The sequence below is a fragment of the Hippocampus guttulatus genome, chromosome 22, assembly GCF_054856545.1.
Source record: "Hippocampus guttulatus isolate MCC_2025c chromosome 22, RoL_Hgut_1.0, whole genome shotgun sequence".
Classification (NCBI taxonomy): domain Eukaryota; kingdom Metazoa; phylum Chordata; class Actinopteri; order Syngnathiformes; family Syngnathidae; genus Hippocampus; species Hippocampus guttulatus.
In genome coordinates, this window is record NC_141282.1 from 6,688,196 (window position 1) to 6,712,957 (window position 24,762).

The 24,762-nt window shown below is 47.6% G+C and overlaps 4 protein-coding genes and 1 long non-coding RNA gene across 10 annotated transcripts; 4 read left to right on the forward strand and 1 right to left on the reverse strand.

Moving 5' to 3' along the window:
- Positions 1–39: 39 nt before the first annotated feature.
- Positions 40–2,522, forward strand: LOC147186288 (uncharacterized). The gene is made up of 7 exons (XM_086103678.1): positions 40–170; positions 514–583; positions 656–856; positions 969–1,105; positions 1,180–1,392; positions 1,469–1,533; positions 1,865–2,522. Exons 1-7 carry the CDS (start codon positions 94–96, stop codon positions 2,227–2,229), a joined length of 1,128 nt encoding a protein of 375 aa, XP_085959804.1. The 5' UTR covers positions 40–93; the 3' UTR covers positions 2,230–2,522.
- Positions 2,376–11,993, reverse strand: LOC147186289 (uncharacterized). Its single transcript, XR_015099364.1, has 2 exons — positions 11,785–11,993; positions 2,376–5,352 (listed from the first exon to the last, which is right to left on the reverse strand). It is a non-coding gene; the product is annotated as an uncharacterized LOC147186289 (long non-coding RNA).
- Positions 5,207–10,922, forward strand: scyl2 (SCY1 like pseudokinase 2). Of its 2 annotated transcripts, XM_086103670.1 has the most exons (18): positions 5,207–5,383; positions 5,453–5,610; positions 6,133–6,277; positions 6,352–6,501; positions 6,677–6,898; positions 6,974–7,090; positions 7,177–7,302; positions 7,378–7,554; positions 7,656–7,667; positions 7,742–7,864; positions 8,073–8,186; positions 8,264–8,396; positions 8,484–8,602; positions 8,720–8,820; positions 8,899–8,965; positions 9,035–9,112; positions 9,187–9,309; positions 9,462–10,922. In XM_086103670.1, the coding sequence occupies exons 1-18, from the start codon at positions 5,207–5,209 to the stop codon at positions 9,969–9,971; spliced, it is 2,652 nt and encodes an 883-aa protein (XP_085959796.1). In that variant the 3' UTR covers positions 9,972–10,922. The 2 variants fall into 2 exon arrangements, with proteins under 2 accessions (XP_085959796.1, XP_085959797.1); XM_086103671.1 differs by lacking the exon at positions 7,656–7,667.
- On the forward strand, positions 11,318–16,808 carry tcp11l2 (t-complex 11, testis-specific-like 2). Its single transcript, XM_086103677.1, has 10 exons — positions 11,318–11,469; positions 13,069–13,244; positions 13,364–13,496; positions 14,058–14,178; positions 14,245–14,468; positions 14,531–14,667; positions 14,750–14,922; positions 15,165–15,346; positions 15,420–15,592; positions 15,664–16,808. Exons 2-10 carry the CDS (start codon positions 13,076–13,078, stop codon positions 15,927–15,929), a joined length of 1,578 nt encoding a protein of 525 aa, XP_085959803.1. The 5' UTR covers positions 11,318–11,469; positions 13,069–13,075; the 3' UTR covers positions 15,930–16,808.
- A 401-nt stretch (positions 16,809–17,209) lies between these two features.
- On the forward strand, positions 17,210–24,743 carry apaf1 (apoptotic peptidase activating factor 1). Of its 5 annotated transcripts, none has more exons than XM_086103018.1 (27): positions 17,210–17,366; positions 17,807–17,988; positions 18,054–18,228; positions 18,305–18,502; positions 18,576–18,765; positions 18,844–18,956; positions 19,036–19,167; positions 19,265–19,503; positions 19,774–19,941; positions 20,009–20,140; positions 20,203–20,316; positions 20,384–20,568; positions 20,639–20,765; positions 20,885–21,010; positions 21,127–21,267; positions 21,419–21,544; positions 21,642–21,788; positions 21,857–21,985; positions 22,080–22,205; positions 22,290–22,418; positions 22,490–22,615; positions 22,695–22,820; positions 22,889–23,014; positions 23,201–23,326; positions 23,414–23,542; positions 23,601–23,747; positions 23,821–24,743. In XM_086103018.1, the coding sequence occupies exons 2-27, from the start codon at positions 17,845–17,847 to the stop codon at positions 23,965–23,967; spliced, it is 3,768 nt and encodes a 1,255-aa protein (XP_085959144.1). In that variant the 5' UTR covers positions 17,210–17,366; positions 17,807–17,844; the 3' UTR covers positions 23,968–24,743. The 5 variants fall into 5 exon arrangements, with proteins under 5 accessions (XP_085959144.1, XP_085959148.1, XP_085959146.1 ...); XM_086103022.1 differs by having other exon boundaries at positions 18,314–18,502; XM_086103020.1 differs by having other exon boundaries at positions 17,213–17,366; positions 17,795–17,988.
- Positions 24,744–24,762: the final 19 nt, after the last annotated feature.

Here is a 24,762-nt window from a genome sequence, read left to right on the forward strand (position 1 = left end):
TCAGCGGGGCGTTTCCTGCCAAGAACGCTCGTGGGTTTACTTCCGGTATCCACTGCTCCTTTCTGGAGGAACCTCTGCAGCAAGCCTGAAGACATGCAACTGCCTGCAAACACGCTCCCCGTTTCTCCAGCTCGTAAACCAGGCGTGAATAGATTGAGTGGGTTTAAAGGGTAAGGCCAGTTATTTTATCGCTCCGTTCAACCCACATGACACTTTACATGATAGAGGAGCAGCCGGCATCGTTGGAAATGGATGTTTTCATTTGCTTGCTAACGCCCAAACAACAGCAAAGTAAATGTTTAACTCACGGGAGCTAAATTTGTTGCAATGCATTCAGTGCGGTGACTTATGAAAAGTTTTTTTTTGGTGGCGTAACTACTCATCCCGAAGGAGGAGCTCATGAGAGTAAAATATACACAACACACAGTACACGATGTTTGTGCATGGGGAGTCTATCACCACCAATATAAGGAGTAACGCAAAATGTTTTTTTGTTTTTAATATGGCCTCAAGTTCTTGCGAGAAGAAGAGATTCACTTGCACCAGCCTCAGCAAGAATATTTCGGAGTTTCCTGCATTGAAGGTACGGCTCGCCCACTTGTTTTCAATGACTAGATTTCCAAACGCATTCATGCTTCCCATGTTTCTTTTGTAGGACTATCTGCCAGTAAACTACGATTATCACGTCTGCGATTTCGACCTCATCAGAGAGACGGATGATCGCGTTGACTTTAAGGCAAGTTTTCGGATGGTCTTGTCATCCAAAGAGGAAATTCAGCTGTGGCTGAAATCGCACAGAGTCGGCTGGAGGGTGGACCGAACATATGCCACTAAGGGACAGAAAGTTATTTTTAAGGTAACTTCTGCTTTATGCAACTTCCGGGTAAGGCTGGGTGATTATGGAACATTAACAATTAATCACAATTTGATATGTATGTAAATATATGTATTGGCATTGTCCTTTGAAGGTGGACTACAGGTGCCAGCATAAAACAAGACCCCGCGGGCCCGTGAAAGTGCCTGGCCAGAGCAAAAACACAGACTGTCCAGCTAAAATGAGCGTGACGCTGCTCCGCACTCAAGTGAGCAGAGGCAGGCAGAGTCTGTACGTAGGTTTGCTGTCACTCTGGTGACATAGTTGATGTACAGGTTTTCGAGCAAACATTTTTGTCTCCTCAGAAGCGCAGATTCTCACCTGCCCATCTTTCCTACAATGGTGAGCATTTGCAATGACCACAACCACAACATTGACGTGCCCGAGTCACTTTTGGAAGCACAGCGTCCAGCCTCGGATGTGGCGCAGTTCGATTTTGAGGAGGATCGTGGGGGCGGCTATGTCATCGCCACCACAGCTAACGGAGCATTCTGCCCAACTCTTGATCACTGCTACATGTAATGTGACATTCTTCTCAATGAGTGCTTGATCAAAGTGTGTTCATTGTTCATTTCTCTTGCCTATTGATGACAGCTGGCCGGAAGAACCAGAAATGGAGGTGGTACTTGTCGATGTGCAGGAGGATGCTTCAGAGGAAGGCAAGTAGTTCAAACACATATTCAAAGTGGAGACTGAATGGTGCTATTCCATTCATCATGTCTTATTGGTTGAATTAGGTTGAAGGTTGCTCCCCCACCCATGTTGTTGTTGGGGTTTTTTAACACATCACAAAGAAGCAGTGACAGCTCTGACAAAGGCTGAAGTGAAAGCCAAAACTGTCAGCCAAATGAGAGGGGGGTTTTTTTCTTAAAAAAAAAAAAAGAAAGAAACCTTCAACCTAATGGACACATAATTTTTGTGAGGTTTTTTTGTTTAGTTTTTTTGCTTGGGCCATTATTTTCACTAAGTTTATTAGTTATTGATTTTCAGCCTTGCATCAAGCGGCAGCATTAGAATTCGAAGCCATGTGCCAGAAGCTGTCAGCTATGGTCAAGAGCGAGAAGTCCCTTGCAGCCTCAGCCGCGGCCGCGGTAAAAGCCTTTCAAAAAATTCACAACAATCCGACAAAGATCGCCACAGCCCTGCAAATGTTTGCCCGCGACCCAAACGCCAGCTTGTCATCAGGGCGGTCCGGAGCCAGATGCAAGGTAGGCTTGAGTGGAAGACAGGGCCTCGCTGCTGGACACTCTGGCGAGGTCACCAAGGGACTTAACCACGGACACAGTCAGTCATGCAAAAGGCTCAAAAGATCAGCTGTCAAAAGGAAAACAGACACTCCAACTACGGGTGACTAAGGAGTGTGGAAAGTATGTGTATATAATATAGAACTTAGTATTTTTTTTTATTGGTTTTGTGGACTGTTTTTATTGTGTACAAATGTGATACATCCAGGTCTCTTTTGGTAATTGGATATTACATTAGGAAACAGATACTAAAAATGTAAAAGAAACTACTCCTTTTATTTTTGTGTTAAAATGAAAATACAGCTTGCTTTTCTCGTTTGTTGTCTGCAAAGTAAGAGGGAAGGAAAGGTTGTATTACTGTTTGATTTTTCCATTTGTATTTCTGAAATGAAAATAGAATCGAGCAATGAGACACAAAGGGAAAATGGCTCATTTGTTTTTCGTTCCCGGAAAGTGTCACCGACAGCATTTCTGATGTTGACCACAAGACGGCGACATCGTATTCCTGAAGGGAACAATGCCACATGACTGCCCGCAGATGGCAGCAGTGTGCTTTGCGCATGTCGACGACATTTGACCTTGAGCAAGATGACGAAGAAGAAAAAAGCAATGACGACACATATTTGACAAGAATGGCGGTTGATTTGACACCGCGATTTCGACGACTTAATAGCGAAACGCGAAGTTTTCGAGACAAATTGCACCATCGAGGTAAGGTTTTATGATAGAGTTGATTCTTTTCTGGCTCCATTCCTGTTCATCCTCTACACCTCGGACTTCAGACAAGCCACTCCAAACTGCCACCTTCAGAAGTTCTCCGATGACTCTACGATTGTTGGCCTCATTACAGAGGGGGACGATCGGGAGTACAGGGGAATGACGAAGGACTTTGTGGACTGGTGCCAGCAGAATCTCCTCCAGATCAACCCTAGGAAAACTAAGGAGTTGGTTGTGGATTTCTGCAGGAAACAGTCCTCATCAGCACCGATGAACATCCAGGGTATGGACATAGAGAGGGTGACCTCCTACAAGTACCTAGGTGTTCTTCTGAACAACAAACTAGACTGGTCTACAAACACGGACACCCTGATTAGGAAAGGACAGAGACGACCCTTCGTACTCAGGAAACTGAGGTCTTTTGGGGTTCAGGGGTCGCTCCTTAAGACTTTCTATAACTCGGTGGTGGCCTCGGCCATACATTATGGCATTGTCTGCTGGTCAGGCAGCATCTCAGCCCGGGACAGAAAGAGACTGGAGCGACTGGTCAGGAAGGCCAGTTCTGTCCTGGGCTGCTCCCTTGACACTCTGGAGGAGGTGGGCAACAGAAGGATGCTAACTAAGCTAAAAGCTATGATGGACAGTCCCTCCCACCCTCTCCAGCCCGCCCTGACAGCACTAGGTAGCTCCTTCAGCCAGAGACTGTTACACCCGCGCTGCAAGGAGAGATGCCGACGCTCGTTCCTACCAACTGCTGTCAGGCTGCTGAATAAAAAATAGCAACAATAATATTAATAATAATTAAATGATGTGGAAAACAACTGTAAATAGCACTGCGATTTATCCATTTTGTATTTATATTGCACTTAATTGAACGGTGTTTGTTTGTTTTTTCTTCTTCTTTCTGCCTACATTCTTGCTGCTGGAGGCTGTAATTTTCCCCTGTGTGGGACAAATAAAGGATATCTTATAAAAAAATGTTTTTCAAATAAACTGACGTTTAGTTTTAAAGTAGTCAATTCGTGTATTTGTAATGTGTAAATACGTTTGCGAAATAGTTACCATGTAGTTCAAATAACTATTGCATTTGTGCTGCTTGCGAAATGGTGAGCCCAAAGACCTTGGGAAAAAAACGTGACGTCGACAACTGTTTAATAAACCAGGGAATAGACTAAATATGTAAATGTTTATCTTGAATTAAATTGTTGCTCAGTAAACTTTGATACCTTATTCACTGACCATTAGTTATCAAGTTTCAACGTTGTAAATTCATGTTTAGTTATATTTGTGATTGCAAAAAAGTGACCGCATGGAGTGACACAGTATTTGGGATTGCAAAATAGTGACCCGCCCAGAAAACATGACGTTGCTTAGGTACGTCAACCCGGAAGTAGCACTGTCAGGCGTCCTAGCCTAGCTTGCTAGCTCAAACTGTGGGCTACGTCAAATCATGAGGGCTGTGAGACACTCACGCCAGTGACAGCGCTCCTCGGGGAGTGAGCTTTTTCAAAGGAGTCACCGGGAGACATTTTGCACGGTTTTCGTGTAAGTTACCGCCATGTGACCAAATGGCAGTTTGCGACTCTTGATCGTTTACGACTGCGGTGTTGCTCCCCATTGTCGGCTAGTTAGCTTCGCATCACGACTGCCACGGTGAATTATTCCTCGAATCTTTAATAGAAATATTTAAACTGTGTTCAAATGTTAGCGAGCTGCCGTTGTTTAGTAAATCGCGTTATCGCTGTCTGCGAACTGTCCGTGACACGACGAGCTCGTCATCAAGAATGTTATTGATGTGATTGTATTAAATTCATGATCTGTATGTTCAGTGATATTCATACAGGTATTCCAAACAGTAGGAAGGAGTATTGAAGTGGAAATAATCGTTCCCAAGATCCTGCTGAGAATACCGCGACTAAATAATTAACGGATTGTGTATTAAAATCCTCAGTTGTTGACAGTGAGCCTGGAAAATGTGATCATAATTAATGTAAGAACACTGAAATGGTTTCTGGCATGCATACAAATCCATTCCTTAGATTTCCCAGAGACTGCAGGAGAACAATAATGTACAGACTCAGTTTTTCATTTCATGTCTGCCTCCATCACAACACAGCTCAATTTAGCCCAAATCCTGCTCAGTCACATCAACATTTGTTCAGCTGTGATCTTTTATCAGACTTCCCGTTGCCTAACCTAGCATCAACTTCCCTTTCAAGCAGGTTGAAAGCCTTATTTGGCGAGACGTGGCCCAAAGACATTTCTTTAAATGATGATTAATCTAAAAAAAAAAAAAAAAGTGAACACCTTACCTAACATGAGATCTGAACGGGCTCCGGGCTTCCTTGCAGCTGCCCGCTCCGGCCTCGAAATGGAGTCCATGCTGAACAAGCTGAAGAGCACAGTCACCAAAGTGACGGCCGACGTCACCAGCGCCGTCATGGGCAACCCCGTCACACGGGAGTTCGAGGTGGGCCGTCACATCGCCAGCGGCGGTCCCGGCATGTGCTGGAGGATCTACAACGGCACCAAGAAATCCACCAAGCAGGTGTGTCATATGATCGCACCCCTTTGTAGTGACAGCAATGCTCACGAGGATCCATTCTATCATTCCCAGGAAGTGGCCGTTTTTGTTTTTGATAAGAAGATGATTGACAAGTACCAGAAATTTGACAAGGACCAAATCGTGGACTCCCTGAAGCGAGGGGTCCAACAGCTGACCCGACTGCGACACCCCCGTCTCCTGACCGTTCAGCACCCTCTGGAGGAGTCGCGGTAACTAGTCAACTCTTTGTATGTCCACGCGGGGTGGGAGAAACACAAAGAGAGCAAAGAGCACATCGGAAATTTTCATTGCTGTTTTAAAAATAGGTTAAAATGACTTACCGGTCGACATTTGTGCCACGAAGCAAACAAAATGAAAATGTTTTGTAATGGCCCAAAAGAAAACATTAGTCTTCCCACCCGATCCTACTTTCTCACTCTTGTGTGTCTGCAAATGTTTAAATTTGTTTCCAACGTTCCCAAACACAGCTGATAACGTGGACAAAAGTTTCTTGTTTTTGTTTTTAGGTTTGTATTGTATTACATCACAATTTGAGCTATTACCCGTTTAATGTTGTTTTGTTGTCATTTTGTCCAGTAAGCCCACTCACTTTGCACCATGTGCCTTTTCCACACGTAACTCTCTTCAGTTTCTCCCGCTCATTTTGACCGCACACCGAAGGAAAACAAGATGTCACAAATTGGAAAATGTGTCAATGTTTTGGGATGGGGTTTTTCCCCCTCCACCCCCAGTGACTGTCTGGCCTTCTGCACCGAGCCAGTCTTCGCCAGTCTGTCCAACGTGCTCGGCCACTGGGACAACCTGCCCAGCCCCGTGCCCAAAGACATCAAGGAGTACAAGCTGTATGACGTAGAGACCAAATACGGTCTGCTACAGGTAACAAGAAAGTACCTCAAACTCTATGGGATTCAATGTCAGATGTTTAGTTCTCCATTTTTATGTCATTTTAGATCTCGGAGGGTTTGTCCTTCTTGCACAGCGGAGTAAAGATGGTCCACGGCAACTTGTGTCTGGAGAACATTATTCTCAACAAGAGTGGATCGTGGAAGATAATGGGTTTTGATTTCAGCATTTCATCCAGTAACCCGTCAGACACCGATGTGAGTGAAATGAGACCTCCTCTTTCCATTTTTTAAAAAATTTTTTTTTGGTAGTGCTTTGTATGTCGTCTGTGGACTGCTATACATGACCTTTATTTGTTTTGTGGGAATTTGCCATGACATGCGCACACATATAAATACAGAATGTCTGCCATTTTGTCGGCTTCACCCGCAGCCCAAATACGTCTGTAAAGAATGGGAGCCCAACCGCCCGCCGCTGTGCCTGCCCAACCCCGAGTACCTCGCGCCCGAGTACATCCTGTCGGTCAGCTGCGACACGGCCTCCGACATGTACTCGCTGGGTGTGGTGGCGCACGCCGTCTTCAACGAGGGCAAGCCCGTCTTCGCCGTCAACAAGCACGACATCTTCAAGAGCTTCAGCCGGCAGCTGGACCAGGTGGGCGCCGAGGGCCGACGACGCAGCCCCGACGCGCTCTTGGCTTCGCTAACGTACACTTCTGGTTCGTTGCAGCTCACCAACATAAGTCCGGCGCTCTTGAACAAGCTCCCAGAGGAGGTCCGCGACCACGTGAAAATGCTGCTCAGCGTCACGCCCAACGTGCGCCCCGACGCCGACCAGATGACCAAGGTTGGCGCCGGCACGTGATTTCACTTCATCCTCGTCTTCCACACGTCTGATTGATTTCTCCCGTGTGGGGGGGCGGGGGGAAACAGATACCATTTTTCGATGATGTGGGCGCCATGACGCTGCAGTACTTTGACTCGCTCTTCCAGCGGGATAATCTGCAGAAGTCACAGTTCTACAAGGGCCTCCCCAAAGTCCTGCCGAAACTCCCCAAGGTGATCTCAAATTAATGACATGCTAAGAATCAAAACAAAAACGAGAAATCCCATTGTGTGCTTTGTCCTGATAAGAGAGTGGTGGTCTACCGCATCCTTCCGGCGCTCACCTCGGAGTTCGTCAACCCGGACATGGTGCCCTTCGTGCTGCCCAACGTGCTGCTCATCGCCGAGGAGTGCACCAAGGATGAGTACGTCCGCCTCATCCTGCCCGACCTCACGCCCGTCTTCAAGCAGCAGGAGCCCATCCAGGTTAGACCCCAACATTCACTCCAGAAAAAGCCAAACACGGAAGCGCGTGCTCTCGGCACTTTATCAGACGCGTCTTTCTACTTCCTCCCATGCTTCTTAAGGCTAGTAACATGGTAGGTGGTCAGCCGCTGTTTGACCTTCTTGGGCAGTAAGTGCTTTTGTTAACCCTGCCCGCGTCGCCGTCCAGATTCTGCTGATCTTCCTGCAAAAAATGGACCTGCTCTTGACCAAAACGCCGGCGGAGGACATCAAGAACAGCGTGCTGCCGATGGTTTACCGAGCTCTGGAAGCCCCATCTGTGCAGATCCAGGTGGCCCTTTTTTTTTGTGTGTGTGTGGCGAAATAACGTTTGTCTTGCGCTTCCACAATAACATGATGGGAAGAGTGCTTTCGATGAACCGCGCTGGAATATTAGGAAGGAAAAAAAGTGAACCAGCGGGACACAAATGCAAAGCTGCTGTCCAAGTGTGGCGCAAACGTGCAGTTGCATATGATGTGTGTTGTGCGGCGCCTTCCAGGAGCTGTGCCTCAACATCATCCCGACGTTCACCAACCTCATCGACTACCCCTCCATCAAGAACTCCCTCATCCCTCGCATCAAATCCGCCTGCCTGCAGACATCCTCGCTAGCCGTGAGTCTTTTTCAGCCTCTCTTGAAAACACACACACAAATGGCCATGGTGACGTTTCCCTTCCTGTGGCCACGTAGGTGCGCGTCAACTCGCTGGTGTGTCTGGGGAAGATCCTGGAATACATGGACAAGTGGTTTGTCATTGACGAGATCCTGCCCTTCCTGCAGCAGATCCCCTCCAGGGAACCGGCGGTGCTCATGGGAATCCTGGGTGAGCTTCTCATCCTGGTCTGCCTGATTTATTTTATGTCTTTTTAAAAATGTTATTTAACTGCCGCCTTACCTGCCACCTCTTTAGGGATCTACAAGTGCACCTTTAGTCACAAGAAGCTGGGCATCCCCAAGGAGAACCTGGCCACCAAGACCCTGCCGCACTTGGTGTCACTCAGCATCGACGGCAACCTCAACCTCAATCAGGTACTTTTTAGGTGTCCGTGTAAAATTGTAAAATCAGGGTTTGCGCAGGTCAATAAAAGGGTACTATGAAATTACCGTATCAATGAACTAAAACATACAACCCTATTTCTGTTGCAGTTCAACTCGTTCATGGTGGTCATACGAGAGATGCTGAGTCGCATGGAGGCCGAGCACAAGACCAAGCTGGAGCAGCTCCACATCATGCAGGAACAGCAGAGGTGATTTTCCATTTGAAACGCCGACGACGCCAAAGCGTCCTCCTTGGTCTCTAATATTTTGCCGTCGTCTCCCGTCAGGAGTTTGAACATCTCTGGCACAGAGAAGCCATCGGAGGACGCCAAGAACCCGTCGTCGTCGCACCAGGTGAGGCTATTTCCGGTCAAGAGCGAGAAAAGTTATTGAATGATTTGATTGTGTTTCATGTTCTTTCAGATTGATGACATCTTTGGCAGCACGAGGGTGAACGGGAAGGAGAACGGATCTTCCGCAGCAGCCCCGCAGCCTAATCGAGTAAGAAGTCCACGTTTTTGTTTTGTTTTTAAATGAAGCTCTTGTCATGAACGACTTTTCGATGCCGCCTTCAGATGTCTCTGACTCTGGAGGAGAAGCAGCGACTGGCTAAAGAGCAGGAGCAGGCGGCCAAACTGAGGAGTCAGCAGCCACTAGCACCACAGAGTATCAAACCGGCTGCTTCGGCCAACTCACAGGTATTTTTACAATCCGTCACTCCAACAATACTTCCTTTGACATCGATTATCGTACTACTTTCCTATCGAGACGTGGCTTTGGTGGCGTCTTAGAGGGGCTCAGAAAGAGCACAAAAGCATATCGCCTTAATTCTTGTGTGTTTTTCTTGCAGACGAAAGATCTGACCAGCAGCCTCCTCACCAACATGGCGTCCCTGAACAGAATGTCCGTGAGCAACACACCGCGAGCCCCCATGGGCGCCCCGGTGTCCAACGGCTTCAACCCGGCAATTGGCTTTCCGTCGGCAGGAATGGGGATGAGTATGCGGCCTCCGGGTTACGGCGGCATGGCCTCCACCGCCAGCACCCCAAACTTTGGCGCCCTGGCGCAGAACCACAGCCAGATGAATATGTCGGCACTGGACAACCTTTTCACATCCAACAAGCCCAAAGTCTCCCTGAACCAAATGGCGCCCGGAGGCGCCACCCCTTGGCTGGGTCAGTTCACTCCGGTGCAGAACGTTCAGCCCGCCTTGCCGGGGGCGCCGGCGGCGGGATTCGGGATGCAAGCGAACCCTTTTTTCAGCCCGCAGAACTTTTCTCAAACCACCACCGGCGCCAACCAAAGCGGACTGAAGCACAGCACATCCGCCAACAGCGACCTGAAAGACCTTTTTGGCTGAAATAGACCCAATGTGAAGTTGAAAAAGAGTCCACTTTTACCGTGTCTATTTTTCATCGTGCTCACATTCTGCACCCCATTTGTATTTGAAGGACAACGTGTTACTTCTTGTATGCTGTCTTCGACAAAGCTGTGGGTTTCTTACTCTTTTCTACTTGATGTTCTGTGGGCCGCGCACAGGAGTTGAGTTAATTTATGAATCTGATTTACCTTATTCAGACTCTTTAAGGATATTCGGGCAGGAGGTAGCTCGACGTGTAGCATCCGAGAAGGTTGGCCATTTTGCAGGCCATCTCCATGGCAACAAATCTGCAGCAGCAGTAACAATGCACACACACACACACACGCTCTCATTTACCTTCCTTTAAATGCAGTATGACTGGAGTATCACTTGTAGCTAGACTCTAATGCTAACAAGGTGCATTGTAGGCTCTTGTGCCTTACAGGATTTAAATTGATTGTCTTACTTTCTGTCAAGGTGACCAATGAACGTTGAGCTTTTGTCTGTCTTAGAAATATTTTACACATGAAGTGTACCATTCCTATCGTCACTTTTAAATAGTAAAAGAAGTTACGATATATTTCGATTTCAAAACTTTTCCTTTTTTTTTTCATTAGGTGGTGTGGAGAGGTCCTCTGCAGTTTTTGTTGGGTGTGAGAGCTTGAGAGGCCTTAGGCGATGAAACTTGTGCAATAATAATGATTATCTCTGATGGTTTATACTGCACTGACCTCCGATGTCCACCCAGCTCATCAGATACTCTTAGATTTTAAATTAAATGTGCCCAGTTGTCATTTTGTGTTTCCGTTGGAGGCCGCTCTCTGAAAGTTTCTGGTCATACCAACCACACATCCACTACTGCTGGAATTTGTGTGTTCTCTGTGACTTCATAATGATCTGCGGTGGTTCGGTGAAACTGTGTACATATAAAGGAAATAATGCAATCGTTCAGCGGTGTGTAGTTATTTTGTGATGGAGAAAAGTCGCTCAACTGCAATTTACACATCACATAATAATGACAATCGTTAAATCTTCACTCGTTTAAATACGAAAAGGGAATACGTGAATGTCTAATAAAGTCTCCTTCAATGACGAGAATTGTCATTTTATTCCTTAGTGAAGTCACATCCGTAAACAATGACCTCCTCCATGTAGCCAAAAAGAGCGTACCATTTCACCCAGGGGTGACACATATATCACGCATCTATTCAACTTCCTGTCAAAATGTGTGGCATATCTTTTATATTTACAATGTTTATTGTCGCTGCATTGATGCTGTTAACGTTTTATGGGATATATGACAGTCTGGCGTTCTTTTTGTGCGCATGTTCATAGACGTCACCCCCTCGTGTCACAAATGGTTTCGCCCGTACGGCCTGGAGCTCCCCCGAGTTGTAGGACCTTTAAACCGTCAAGATTACAACACGGGAAACGACACAGCCTCGCTTCTCAAAGCAACTATTTTTTACCAGTCTCCATTTCGGGAGACTTAAATACGGTAAGGACACACTTCTAATGTACTTGATTATTTTTTAACCAGTCGCGAAGCATTCGTTTATCGCCTCGCTCGAATGCGAGTTTTGTTCTCTTATGAGAACTGCGGTGGAATCTTCGAAATAGTAGCAGCTTGTTTTTATTTCCCGCAAACCCGAACAAAAATACAAAATTGTTCGTCCTTACGACACACAAAACGACGCATTAATGTAAAAACAATTGTATTGTAAATAAGACAAAACCGTCAAAACAACCCTAAAAGTATGCCAATGGTTTTATGAAGCAATGTTAGTTGGTTTAAATGATTGTTTGAAAATACCTTCACTGGCTTTTGTTCTTGTTTGTGTATGCGTCCAGATCACGTGTACCTTGTTCTCACGAGTGTGTGGATATTTTTTTGGTCCATGTGCTGTGCTCGGAACCAAAGATTTTCCATGTAGGGATGATAGACGGGCGGCACTAGCCAATGAAAAGTGTCCGTTTCTTTAAGACCCGCCTCTTTCACCCACTGCTTTGTTTACATTGTGCTGCAGCAATTGGACCTCTTTGTTCTGACACTTTGCAGCCCACAATCATAACATTGATGCACACCTCAGCCTATACTACAAATCCTATATTTTCTACACGCATTCTCCTAAAATCGGTCTAAAATCCATTTATTTTGGCATGATTGTTTCCCTCACAGACTGCAAGTAAACATGTATAAACAGGACTCTAGTAGTGCTCCAAAATAGACAAATGTCGCCGTTTTTATACTGGATATGTGATAGAAGCGCAGATGCCAGAAATAATCCCTAGTCCGGAATCTCTCTGGATAATCCACGGAAATTAGACTGCTGTTTTTTTACGTGACCTAAATGCTCGTGTGGATGATGTAATGAGCTACATACACACACACACACACACACACACACACACACACACACACACACACACACACACACACACACACACACACACACACACACTCACATTTACACACACACTCACATTTACACACACATGAGCAACCTTTATAGTGCTATCTTTAAACCAAAGTGGGAGTGGGCATTCATTTTTAGCTCCAGATAGCAGGACTAGCACTCCGGGGGGCCTTAGATAATATTAGACACCTGTCCAATTGTGGGAGAATGCCACTCTAAAATAAAGCAAAAAAATAGTACATGATAACTGAATGCACATTTAATTACGACTTCATTAAAGAACATGTTATTCCAGATAATCAAGATAACCGTAGATTTACTAAACAGCTGGATGGGTTGCTCTTATCCTCTTCACAGCTTGCTGCCTCTAGGGAACATTTTCTCCGACACTTTTTACTCCAAAAAGACCTCAAATGTAACTGGTTCCTGCAGTTGACGCGCGTTACCGGGGAGACACTTGATCTCGCTCCCAGTGAAAACAAGCTGCTGTCCAAAGTGGATTGTTGTTGTTTTCTTTTTGACTGTGGCTTGCATCATGTAGCAACCGTTTCCATAACAATGGGCCTAGCAGAAGTTGGTGGTCTTGCAGCAAAAGATTCAAACAAGGGTCAGGGTTTCAAATGAGGGTTCTCAAGCCCGAAGTTAAGGTTTGTAATGAAACTGTACTCTCTGCCTGGCAGCTTGAAAATGCCCCTGAACAACGAGCGTCCGTCATCCACCTCCAGTGGCGACGAGCAGGGCAGCGATGTTGAGTCGTCGTCGGGGCGCTGCGACAGCACCGCGTCGGCCAGCGACACCGACTGCTCGCGCGAGAGCTTCACCAGCGACGGCTCCAGCAAGCACTGCTCGCCATCTTGTGAGTGCCCAAAAATCTTTTCTTAGATGTGGTTGGGGTTTTTTTTCTTTTTTTATATGTGAAAGTGGGAGTTGAGATGAAGTAATGTGAAATTTTACTTTCTGTCGGTTCCCGACCAGCGAGCCCTCCCAAGACGCTCACCCTGGATGAGGTGATGGGCTCCGCCAGAGACCTTTCCAACCTCACCTTGTTCCACGAGATAGTCGTCAACCGCGACTTCCATTTGGAGCCACACACCCTGCCCGAGGACAGGTAATTATCACACATGTAAAGGTGTTATCAACCCCACCCCCCCTTGCCCTTGTTGAGTCTCACGCTGCACGCAAATATTTGTACTCCCATCGTGAAACAAGTTCGGGCTCCGAACGTACCCGGGAAAACAACTTTCAAATGTTGCACAATCAACCGGAGCGTGATTCCCAACCACAGTGCCACTTAAGTGGTCTGAAAAGCATCACTAATGTATGACACATAACATCTTTGTTCATATTTCTTTGCTAGCGACATGTAGTGACAGGCAGAACAACGCGAAACAATTTCAACTAGTTGGTTGGTGGAAGGTATGACAAACCTGTGTATCCACCTGTCACCACACATGCAATAGGATCACGTGCTAAACACGCCCAGACTTCACATTGACAAAGTCTGAATTGAGGTCGTGTGTCGGGAGGTTTTTCTCATTTAAAAAAAAGTTTGGGAAACATGTCTACACAAGCACGGGTATGTGTCTGACGCGCATTTTGGGGTTTTCATTCTCATACACCGAAATTCAAAAGTTCAAAGTCGAGCAACGTTCACTTGCTGTGTTTCCAGTTTATGGAAGATGGTTCGCGACAACGTCCACAAAGCATTCTGGGACATCTTAGAGTCGGAGCTGAACGACGACCCGCCCGAGTACCAGCAGGCCATCAAACTCCTGGAGGAGATCCGAGAGGTATAAAATAAAAAAATAATCAACTTGTTCCTGTCGCTGATGCGACGTGGTCCCCCTGTTGGATAGATTTTGCTGTCCTTCCTCAACCCCGGCGCCAACCGCATGCGGACGCAAATCATGGAGGTACTGGACATGGACCTGATCAGGCAGCAGGTGGACAACGACGCCGTGGACATTGCGGGCCTCGCTTCGTACGTCATCAGCGCCATGGGAAAGCTGTGCGCGCCCGTCCGTGACGAAGAGATTAAGAAGCTGAGGGAGAGCACGGGCAACATTGTGATGCTCTTCAGGTAAAACGGACCCGCGTGCGTCTCCGGCGAATTCATGCCGACGTGAGCGCCTCGCCCACTAGGGAGATCTTCCGCGTCCTGGACCTGATGAAGGCAGACTTTGTCAACCTCACCATCGACAACCTGCGGCCAGTCATGCAGAAGCAGAGTGTGGAGTACGAGAGGGCAACGTTCCAGAGCATCCTGGACAAGACACCCGGTGAGGTGGAGCGCTAACACAACCGACCACGAGATGAAGACATTCATGTTTGATGATTTCTGTGTGGTGGCGTCTCCTTTAGGTGCTTTGGACAACACCACCGCTTGGATCAAAATGACTTTTGAGGAGCTACTGACCACCATGCCGAGCAATCGGGGAAAAGGACAGCCGTGTTTACCTGGACCTTTCCAAGTCCTCAATGCGGCCTTCCTACACATCCTCATGTGGGACTCCACTAAGCACCCTCTCCCAGAGGTGAGTAGGCTCATGTTGAAATGGTTTTGTAAATGCCTTCAATGAACCGAACAGTTTAAGTTTAAATGATTTCAATCAGTCAAGTTAATATAGAAAGCCGTTAATCACAAAAGTGTCTCAATGGGCTTCCCAGATCCACAATTCAGAGACGGGGGGGGGGGGGGGGGGGGGGCTGACACAAAAACAGGCCAAAATTGTTGCAGAATAACCTGCCTAAATGCTTTTCTTTGTGGCGCGTTCAGACGTGGATGACGGATGAGGGGCGTCTGCGAGAGGTGCAGGCGGAGCTGAGGCGCTGGCAGGCGGTCAACGAGGTTCTCCTCATCGTCCACAGCACAGTAGGCGGGCCCATCCAGGGCGTGGCGGCCCTCTCCGAGCGCCTCAAGAGGATGACGGCCGTGCTCCTCGACCACATGCACAACCCGTGAGTGCACACCTACCCTCAAGGTTTTCAAACTACGACCATACCAATGCCATTTTCGTGTGGGCTTTTTCAGGACTATTAGCCAACAAGAGGCGCTAATGGGCGTCAGCTCTCAGATCTGCAGCGAGCTGAACAAGTCGCTAGTTGAGAGGGGCTACTCCACGCTGAGCCCCGCTCAGCAGGACACCCTCACGGGCCAGATCTGCAGCATCGCCCACAAGGACAACCCCATCCGCACTCTCGTCGGTATGTTTCGGATTCTTCACCGCCGGTTTTCCTGACCGGAATCCCAACCTAATGTCTCTCTCCGTCCGCAGAGGACCGCGTGCAGCACTACTTCATGGCGCTCATCTGCGATCCCAAACCTCAAGCCAGATTGGCGCAAACGCCCGCAGGTTTAACCGCCATCCGCTCCGAGTTGGTATCCCTGGCCGCTAAGTTCCTCTCCCTGGTCAACTACAACAAGGCTGTGTATGGACCTTTCTATGCCGACATTATCAGGAAGTTGATGTTCACCAACAGCCCGCCACCGTCGTCGCCGCCGCCATCTTCCCCTCCTCAGGACACTGTCACCTCCGAATGAACCCCTGACGTCCGTTTTGTTCTTTTGCAACTGAGCTGGGTTTGCCAGCAGTGACGTGAAGCACAGTGTTTCCCAACCTTTATATCGCCATGGCACATATCTTATATCGGAAACGTCTCCTCAAGCATAAAATGTATGGAAATATTGACAACGGCCTGTTTAGTTTTAAAATGCAAAGCTATTGTTCCGGTAAATGAATAGCAACAGATAGCTATTTCTTTTGCTATCTAATGGCAGAGCATTTCATTTTTCTGTTTGTTACTCTACGTCGCCAGCATAGACAGATGAAGTACGATACATTATTTGTGGGAACGTAAAAACAAATGTCTATAATTCTTGCATGCAAATGTACGGAAGAGCTCCAGCTTTTGAAAGCAAAATTCTATATTTAGAAGAGTAGCAGCACACATGATGAGTGTTTAAAGTTTTATATACAGTATATTATATGAATCATGCTACAAACCTCTTAGCCTCTTCAAGAAGCTATAAAAAAAAATATTAGGGAATTTTTTGGTGTATATTTGTTGTAGGCATGAGTGCATTTTTGTGTTCGCTGTTTTTGCTCGTGTAACTGAGGGAGAATTTTCCAGATGTTTGCGCTATACGTCAATTTATTCGATCGGTTTTGTGTGATTGATGATGTTTGTTACATGATTCGGTACTCCAGTTCGTTACCGTATTCTGGATTAGCTTGATTGAACCTGCGCGGACACACACACAAATGTGCTGAGCTCCAAAGGGATTCTGCATCCAGTGTGGATCCAGAGATGCTCAGAACAAAAAAAGCAATTATTTAACTTAGATGAAGTTTACATAAATGTGTTATTTTCTTCTGTACTACACTTAATAACATAAAAAATAAAAGTGATGTTAAATTGGTGCAAGGGTGTAGTTTTAAATATCATGGGTATACTAATAAGCATTTTTGCAACAGCTCGTAATCTATATTTAGGGTAAATTCTATATGCATAACAGCTGCAACTGTGAGATCAACATACCTGTCTGTAGGCAGCATTGGTACCTTTAATTCTCCGTAAAAATACACACATTGCAAAATAAATATACTATCACAGAACGATGTTTAGCTGATAATTGTTGCTAAAACAACTGTATTTTGTCGTTGAGATACTGTAATTTGGTAAACAAATTATCAATCAATTATCCCAGCGAACAACTAGTCCCTAAAGGCAACACACGTCTGCCCAGTTACAAACAAGCAGAACGGATGACCTCACGCGTCACGTGGTTTGGTTCTGTCACACGATTCGTTCTCTCCTGCCGGGCTGGTTGTTATTTTGTTGTCAACCGGGAAGCAGGTTGTAGGTGTGTGGCTTCGTCAAACAATTTTTACTCACTTCTTACACGTTTTTGTGACTTTAAATTACAGTCATACTCAGTTGACTAAATATCCTCCCCTTTAGAGAAAAGAAGACACTCGTAAGTATCCTTCCACGGCCACTTTCTTTGTTTGGTCGTGGGCGAACCTGTCTCGACATGCAGAAAGAGTTTCGATTTTAAGTTGTAAAATGAAAGATGAGGATAATTAAAATGTCCAATCAAGATTATATTCACTTGAAAATGTCATTTTGAAAGTTTGTGGAAAAGTTTTACCCTCGTCATCGTTATTTTTACTGTTTTTCCTCATTCGTTGTAACATGTTCCTGTTTAAAGACTAAATCAGCATCTTGCTTAGAAACATTACTGAATACCTGAGACTTGAGGAACCAACCGATGATAAAACCCTCCCCAAACAAAAGACGAAAATTGACTTTTGGGAGTCAATTATTTAATGAGGAAAATAGAATTGTTTCAGATTCAGATTGTTTCAGGTCCGCGATGGATACAAAAATATACGTCAACATCAGTGTCTGTTGCAGAAACCCAATTTGGTCACCAGGTTCCTGCATGGGCGGTCATGATGCTGGACGAAGGCGCCCGGAGCAGCTTGCTACGCTTTCGCCAGAACCTGGAGCAGGATATCAAGCCTGCCTACCTGATGGATCACATGATCAGTGACGGCGTGCTGAGTGGCGAGGAGGAAGAGAGGATCAGTGAATGGGTTGGTGATACTCCAATAAAGGAGTTCCCCACTGAAGCATGTGGTGATTTTGTGTCTTTCTGCAGCCTAGCAGGAAAGAGCAGGCGGCGTCGCTACTGGAACTGCTGCTCAAGAAGGACAACAGCGCTTTTATCTCATTTTATAATGCTCTCGTCAAGGAGGCGTATTACGACTTGGCCAATTTGCTTCACGCCACCCTTCCTGGTGTGTCACCAAACAGCTCTAACAGCACATCTGATGGTGAGAATTAGTCTTGCACAGTTCCAGGAAGTTGGAAACTTTATGGACTGTGACTGTGACCCTCCTTTTCTATGAGTCCAAATAGTTCTGAGTGCAGGCGGGGTCCCTCAGAGGCCTGTGGTTTTTGTCAGCCGACCCGAACTGATCAACAAGATCCGGGAGAAGCTCTACCATCTCCGAAAGGACACGGGATGGGTCACTGTGTTCGGTATGGCCGGCTCGGGAAAATCTGTGCTGGTGGCGGAAGCTGTACGAGACCAGAGGCTGATTGAAGGTGATTAATCGCCGGGTCTCATTTGTTTCTATGCCCAATGACTCGGTGCTGAGATTATTATTTTTTCCGACAGAGTGCTTCCCAGGAGGTATCCACTGGCTGTCCATCGGCCAGCTGGACAAAGCCAACCTGCTGGTGAAGATCCAAGCGCTGTGCTTCCGCCTGGAGCAGAGCCTGGACTCCCAGTCCCTCCACCGGCCTCCCACCTCATTGGACGAGGCCAAGGAGCGTCTGCGCTTTCTGGTGTTGCGCAGATACCCCAGGTGATAGTTGGTTTTGAGGGAAATATGCACTGCATGTGATCATATTTGAGTGTTTCTTGAGAAATTGTCTGTTTCCAGGTCGCTGCTGATTCTCGATGACATCTGGGACAGCACGGTGCTGAAATCATTCGATATCCACTGCCGCATCCTTCTGAGCACCAGGAATAGAAGCCTCACTGACTCAGTTAGCGGTAAGCGATTCACTGACACCCAAAACCACCGTGCGCCGAGTTCTAGCGACAAAAACCTCATCGTCAACCTGTTTTTCAGGTGCCAAACATGAAGTGGAGGTTGAGAGTGGTTTGGATGACAACAAGGCACTGGAGATTCTCGCCCTGTATACCAGAAACGCACTTGAATGTTTGCCCGAGGAGGCTCGGAGCATTGTGAGAGAATGTAAAGGTGCATTGCAATCTTGATCTTCGCTCCCAAATGTATATTTAAAAAAAAAAAGGTTGCTGCTTTTCTGTGATTAGAACACGCGTTTCGTCCACTTCAGGGTCCCCTCTGGTGGTCTCCCTGATCGGCGCGCTACTCAAAGAGAAGCCCGACCGTTGGAGCTACTACCTGCGCCAGCTGCAGCAGAAGCAGTTCAAGCGCATCCGTAAGTCGTCGTCATACAACTACGACGCGCTGGACCAGGCAATGGCCGCCAGCATCGAAGTGCTGCCCGACGAGCACCGTGAGCTCTACCGGGACCTCGCCGTGATGGAGCCCGACATCAAAATTCCCGCCAAGGTGAGTTACATTTTTAAAAACCGCACAGTTGTCTGTATGCCGAAAACAGAAAAAGGTATGAAATGTGTTGTGTGCTTTGAATGGGAGGAAATAGTGCCATCTTGTGGACAAGTGTGGTTTTTTATACCCGCTATCCAAATTGAAACGTTTCCAAACTGGATTGTGTTTGTTAATTTTTAGATGTTATTTATTTGTTTTATAACGCGTTGCCATACTGTCGATGAACAGATCCAAAAGACACGTTTTTTTTCCTTGGTACTGTTTCTCCAGGTGTTGTCCATTCTGTGGGATCTCGAGCCCGAGGAGGTGGAGGACATCCTGGAGGAGTTTGTCAACAAGTCTCTCCTGTTTGTGGACAGTCACCGCAAACCTGCACTGTACTACCTCCACGACCTCCAACTGGACTTCTTGGTCGAGCAGAATCGCGCCCAACTCGAGGTCCGTATCGAAGTCCGCTTGTAAGAAAAAAGGGTTCTTTTTAGTGACGTGTGTGCCTGTGCTGCAGAACCTTCACACCAAGGTGGTGCGTCAGTACCAGGAGCACTACAGTGAAACCCCGCCCACATCCGGAGACGAAGAGTGCCTCTACTGGATCCGGTTCTTAACCTACCACATGGCCAAAGCCAACCTCTCCCAGGTAAGAAACGTTCATTGAAGGGAGTGGATTCCATATTCCTGATGGTGCCCTTGACTTCCCAGGAGCTCTACTCGCTCATGTTCTCACTGGACTGGGTCACCCACAAGGCCCGGATACTGGGTCCGGCTCATCTTTTAAATGACTTTGTGGAGTATGGATCCATTCTGGACAAAAAGGTAATCAAAATGCAGACTGTAACATGGAGGATGGCTCAAGTAAGTGAGGAGTTTCCCGCCCGTGCAGAACAGCAACGTGCGCAGTCACTTCCAGGAGTTTTTGTCCCTCAACGGCCACCAGCTGGAGCAGCGGCCGTTTCCCGACGTGGTCCAGCTGGCTCTGTCGCAGCCTCAGGCTTCGGAAGTCTACAGGCAGGCTCTGCAACGGGCGCAGGAGCGGGCCAGAAGCGGGAAACTCTACTTTGACTGGCTGTAAGCAAGCGAGGAAGCCTCGTTCACGTTTTTTACGGTGGGGTTTTCATCAATTTGGTTCCATGTGCAGAAATAAGAGCAGTGTGGAGAGTCTTTCCCGGCTGGTGATCCATCCGCACCAGGGCTCCGTCTACGCCGCCTGCTTCTCCCAGGACGGAACCAAGATCGCCTCGTGTGGAGCCAGCAAGACGCTCAAGGTATCTGACTGGAAGCAGTTCAAACGACAATTTTCCCCAAAATTCAAAGCGGTATTGCGTGGAGCTGCCGTCTCTTCGTTTCAAATGAAAAATCGCATCACATCGTTCTGTGACGTTAGGTTTTCAGGAGCACGTCTGGCGAAAAGCTGACCGAGATCAAAGCCCACGATGACGAGGTTCTCTGTTGCGCCTTTTCCCCCGACGACCGTCTCCTAGCAACTTGCTCCAGCGACAGGAAAGTGAAGGTAAAAGTGAAATTAGATTTTATAGCTTGATATTATAGCTCGCACATTATTATTATTATTTTTATTATTGGGGTTTTTTGGGGGGTTTTTTGGTGTGTGTCTGCCCGTCTTTTCAGGTGTGGAACTCAGAGCGCGGCATGTTGCTGAGAGTCTTTGACGTGGAACACGAGGAGCAGGTCAACCACTGCCAGTTCACCAACACGCGACGGCCTCTCCTGCTGGCCACCTGCTCCAATGACAGTTTCTTGAACGTCAAGGTGCCTTAAGACACAAGTTTAATTTGTTCTGTGACCACGCTTGTAACTTTTAAACACTCGCCTTGCCCCGTTGAACTCGAGGAAAATGCCAATCAACTTGGTGATCTGTCTCCACATGGAGTGAAATTTATGGATTTCTGTGTTGTTTCAGCTGTGGAACCTGAACAAACCCACTTCACAGAACACCATGTTCGGACACTTTGAACCGGTCAACCACTGTTGTTTCTCCCCCGACGACGCCTATCTCTCCACCTCCTCCAACGACGGCACCGTGAAGGTGAACGTGTACTTTGCCAGTCTCGCCTCTCAACCGAAGAAAATTAAAAAGCTCCCCCAATTAGATGGAATGTGTCCCTGTATCCGTCCTCCTCCAGCTCTTCGAGGTGTCCTCCGCCAACGAGTGGAAGACCATCAACGTGCGGGAGTGGTGCGCGGAAGCCGGCGAGGAGGTTCCGGTCAAGTGCAGCACGTGGACGGGCGACGGCAAGCGGGTGGTGTGCGCCGTCAGGAGCGCCGTGTTGGTGAGCGGGTATCAAATTAGGTGTCAATTTCGAGCCGGTGGTCGGCTTCAGGGTCGCTTTTGCCGCAGGTGATGGACGTGGAGACGTCGCAGATGCTGTTAGAGGTCCGAACGGGTCGCCTGAGCATGGTGCAGTACTGTCACGCGTGTCCCACCAGCAACCTGCTCGCCATCGCCTTCTCCAACTATGCGGTGGAGGTACAACAGATACTTTTTGACCAGGGATGGGGAAAGTTTTCAGCTCAAGGGGCAAATTTGATTTTTACGTGTCTCTCTCTTGCGTCTGTCGCAGCTGTGGGACCTGGCGGACAATAAGAAGATGGCCGACTGCAGCGGTCACCTGAGTTGGGTCCAGCGAGTCCAGTTCTCTCCCGACGGCTCGCAGCTTCTCTCTTGCGCCGACGACCAGACCGTCAGGGTGAGACGTGCTCAGTGTGACTCTCACTGATGTTAGTGCGCAGAAACTGTTCCAAATCAAATCTGTTTCTCGTCCCATTTGCAGCTTTGGGAGACGGATAAAGTGCACACCACCTCCGCGGTGCGCCTGAAAAGAGACTCGGATGCTTTCTTTGACTCAGGGGAAGATGGCCAATTTTTTGTTTCGGCGGCAGACAACTGCAACAGACTGCAGGTGAGCTGGCGGCCACGTGGACGTCGAAGTTTTGATTGACACCTCGATTGACTGCATCGTGTGCGTTTGAGGTGCGCGCCGGCAGAGCGGGTTCGCTGCTTTTCCAGTCTGAGGAGATGGCGTCGCGGATCCGATGCACGTGCTTTTGCTCGAAGCCTTTGGCCGTCGCCTTCGGCACAGAGGACGGCACCGTGGAGGTATCGAACACGTTTGGATCTCAGTCGATGGTCCGGGTGTTGGCCACGTAAACGTTGGTGTTATTTCTTGCGTGTGCAGATTCTGGCCATCCCTTCTGGGAAGGTTCTCGCCACTCTCCTGGGACACACCAAGACGGTGCTGCACTGCCGGTTCCTCCACGCCGGCCAAACGCTCATCACGTCATCCGAGGACACCACCATCAATGTGGGCCACCGTCATTTCTTCCTCGGCCCTCCTTTGGATTTCCATGACTGAGGTATTTGTGTGTGCAGGTGTGGAAGTGGCAGTCGCACGAGTGCCTCGCGCTGCGGGGCCACCAGGAGCAAGTGCGTTGTTTCTCGCTGCTCTCGCCTGCTGAAACACGAATGCTGTCCTGCTCGTTTGACGGCACGGTCAAGGTAAATATTGGCATTCACTTACCAATAACATTGACTTGAAATCAAAGAAAAGACAGTGGAATGACATCATCACGTAACACCGGAAACAGGAAACGTCCGTACAACGCCAGACGACAACCTATTTTATGACATAAACTTTTAACATTAGTCGTTCATTTATGAAATGACGGCGCGTGGCTCTTTCAGGTTTGGGAGCTGGAAAGCGGAAAGGAGTTGCAGCACATCGAGGCTCACCGGGGAGCCATTTTGTCTTGCCACGTCTCCGCAGATGGACGTTTCTTTGCCACCACCTCTGCTGACAAGATTGCCAAGGTCTGAGCTCTAACGGCGCCCTCTGTTCTTCTTCTGTACTTTTCTTTTTTTTTTTTTCCTGAATGGGTTTTTGTCTTGGGCTTCAAGGTGTGGTGGCACAGTGAGTCCTGGCAATGTGTCCACGTACTGCGCGGCCACCAGGACTGCGTCCGGAGTTGCCGCTTTTCCTGTGACGGGCGGCGGCTGGCGACGGGGGATGACGGCGGCGAGATCCGGGTAGGTTGTTTTCGACATTCATCCCATAAAACCTGTATTCATTTTATACCTTAAACAGCTGTGGAGCGTCGCGGAAGGCACCTTGCTGAAGATATGCTCGCGAGACGGAAAGGACGGCCTAGACTCGTTGCACGGAGGCTGGGTGACCGACCTGCACTTCTCCCCGGACGACTCCCTCCTGGTGTCCACCGGGGGATACGTCAAGGTACGCCGGCGACATATCACCACATACAGTTGACGGTTTCAAACCTTATGTCTCTCGTTGCGTCCTCGTCCAGTGGTGGGACGTGGACAAAGGTGAAGCCCTGCAGACCTTTTACCCGACCGGTAGCGCGTTGAAGAAGGTCCACGTGTCACCCGATTTTTCCACATTCGTCACTATTGACAACATCGGCATCCTCTACGTCCTCCAGAGAGTGGTATGATGGCCTTTGAAATGCCACGTTTTACCCGCAAACTACTGCAGTCACCAGCCTGAAGAGCGCTGCTCACAGAAGAGTAGACGAGGTGCTTGAAGATGTTTACTTCGAACAGATTCTAGATCATTAAGACACGCAAACGCTGTCATGCTTTTTTGGGGAATCGGCATGTTGAGCCGCAACAACCCGGTAAGTGCATGAATCAATGCTGTGATGGATGTCATGGTTCTATCGATTTGTAATTATGAGATTCTATTCCTTCAGAGTAGAGAAGCCTTATCATGTGCACTGTGTTAAATATTGTGTGTTTGCTTCTGAAAGCATAGTACGAATGTTCTTGTACAACTTTTCTACAAATCAGGATTTACACTTGCTGAGTCATTTTATCAGTACGTGCATCTTTTTCTAAACGGCATGTTTCACAACTGAGCCGACACTTGACAATCATGCAAAAGTAACACAGTCATAGTTTGTGCCTCTGTCCTTGCTGTGATCTTTCAAGGAAATGATTAGTTGTAGGGAGATGGAATAAGCATGTGAATATTAATCAGGAAACGTTTTGTTTGTCTCAGTAATGTTATTTCCACTATGTGCTCTTCGGATTGGTGCTTTAAACGTTGCATATATTCAGTCAAAGGGTTGTTTTTTTTCTCTAATCATTGTTTGCTCAGGATCAAAGAATAGTGGAAGCACTGTACTTTATATGAGCCATTAAAATAAATGCATGCATTTATTGTTATTTGCTACTCTAATTCCACAAATAAAACACATTCCAGAGGCAATGTGCTCAATTTGAGGTTT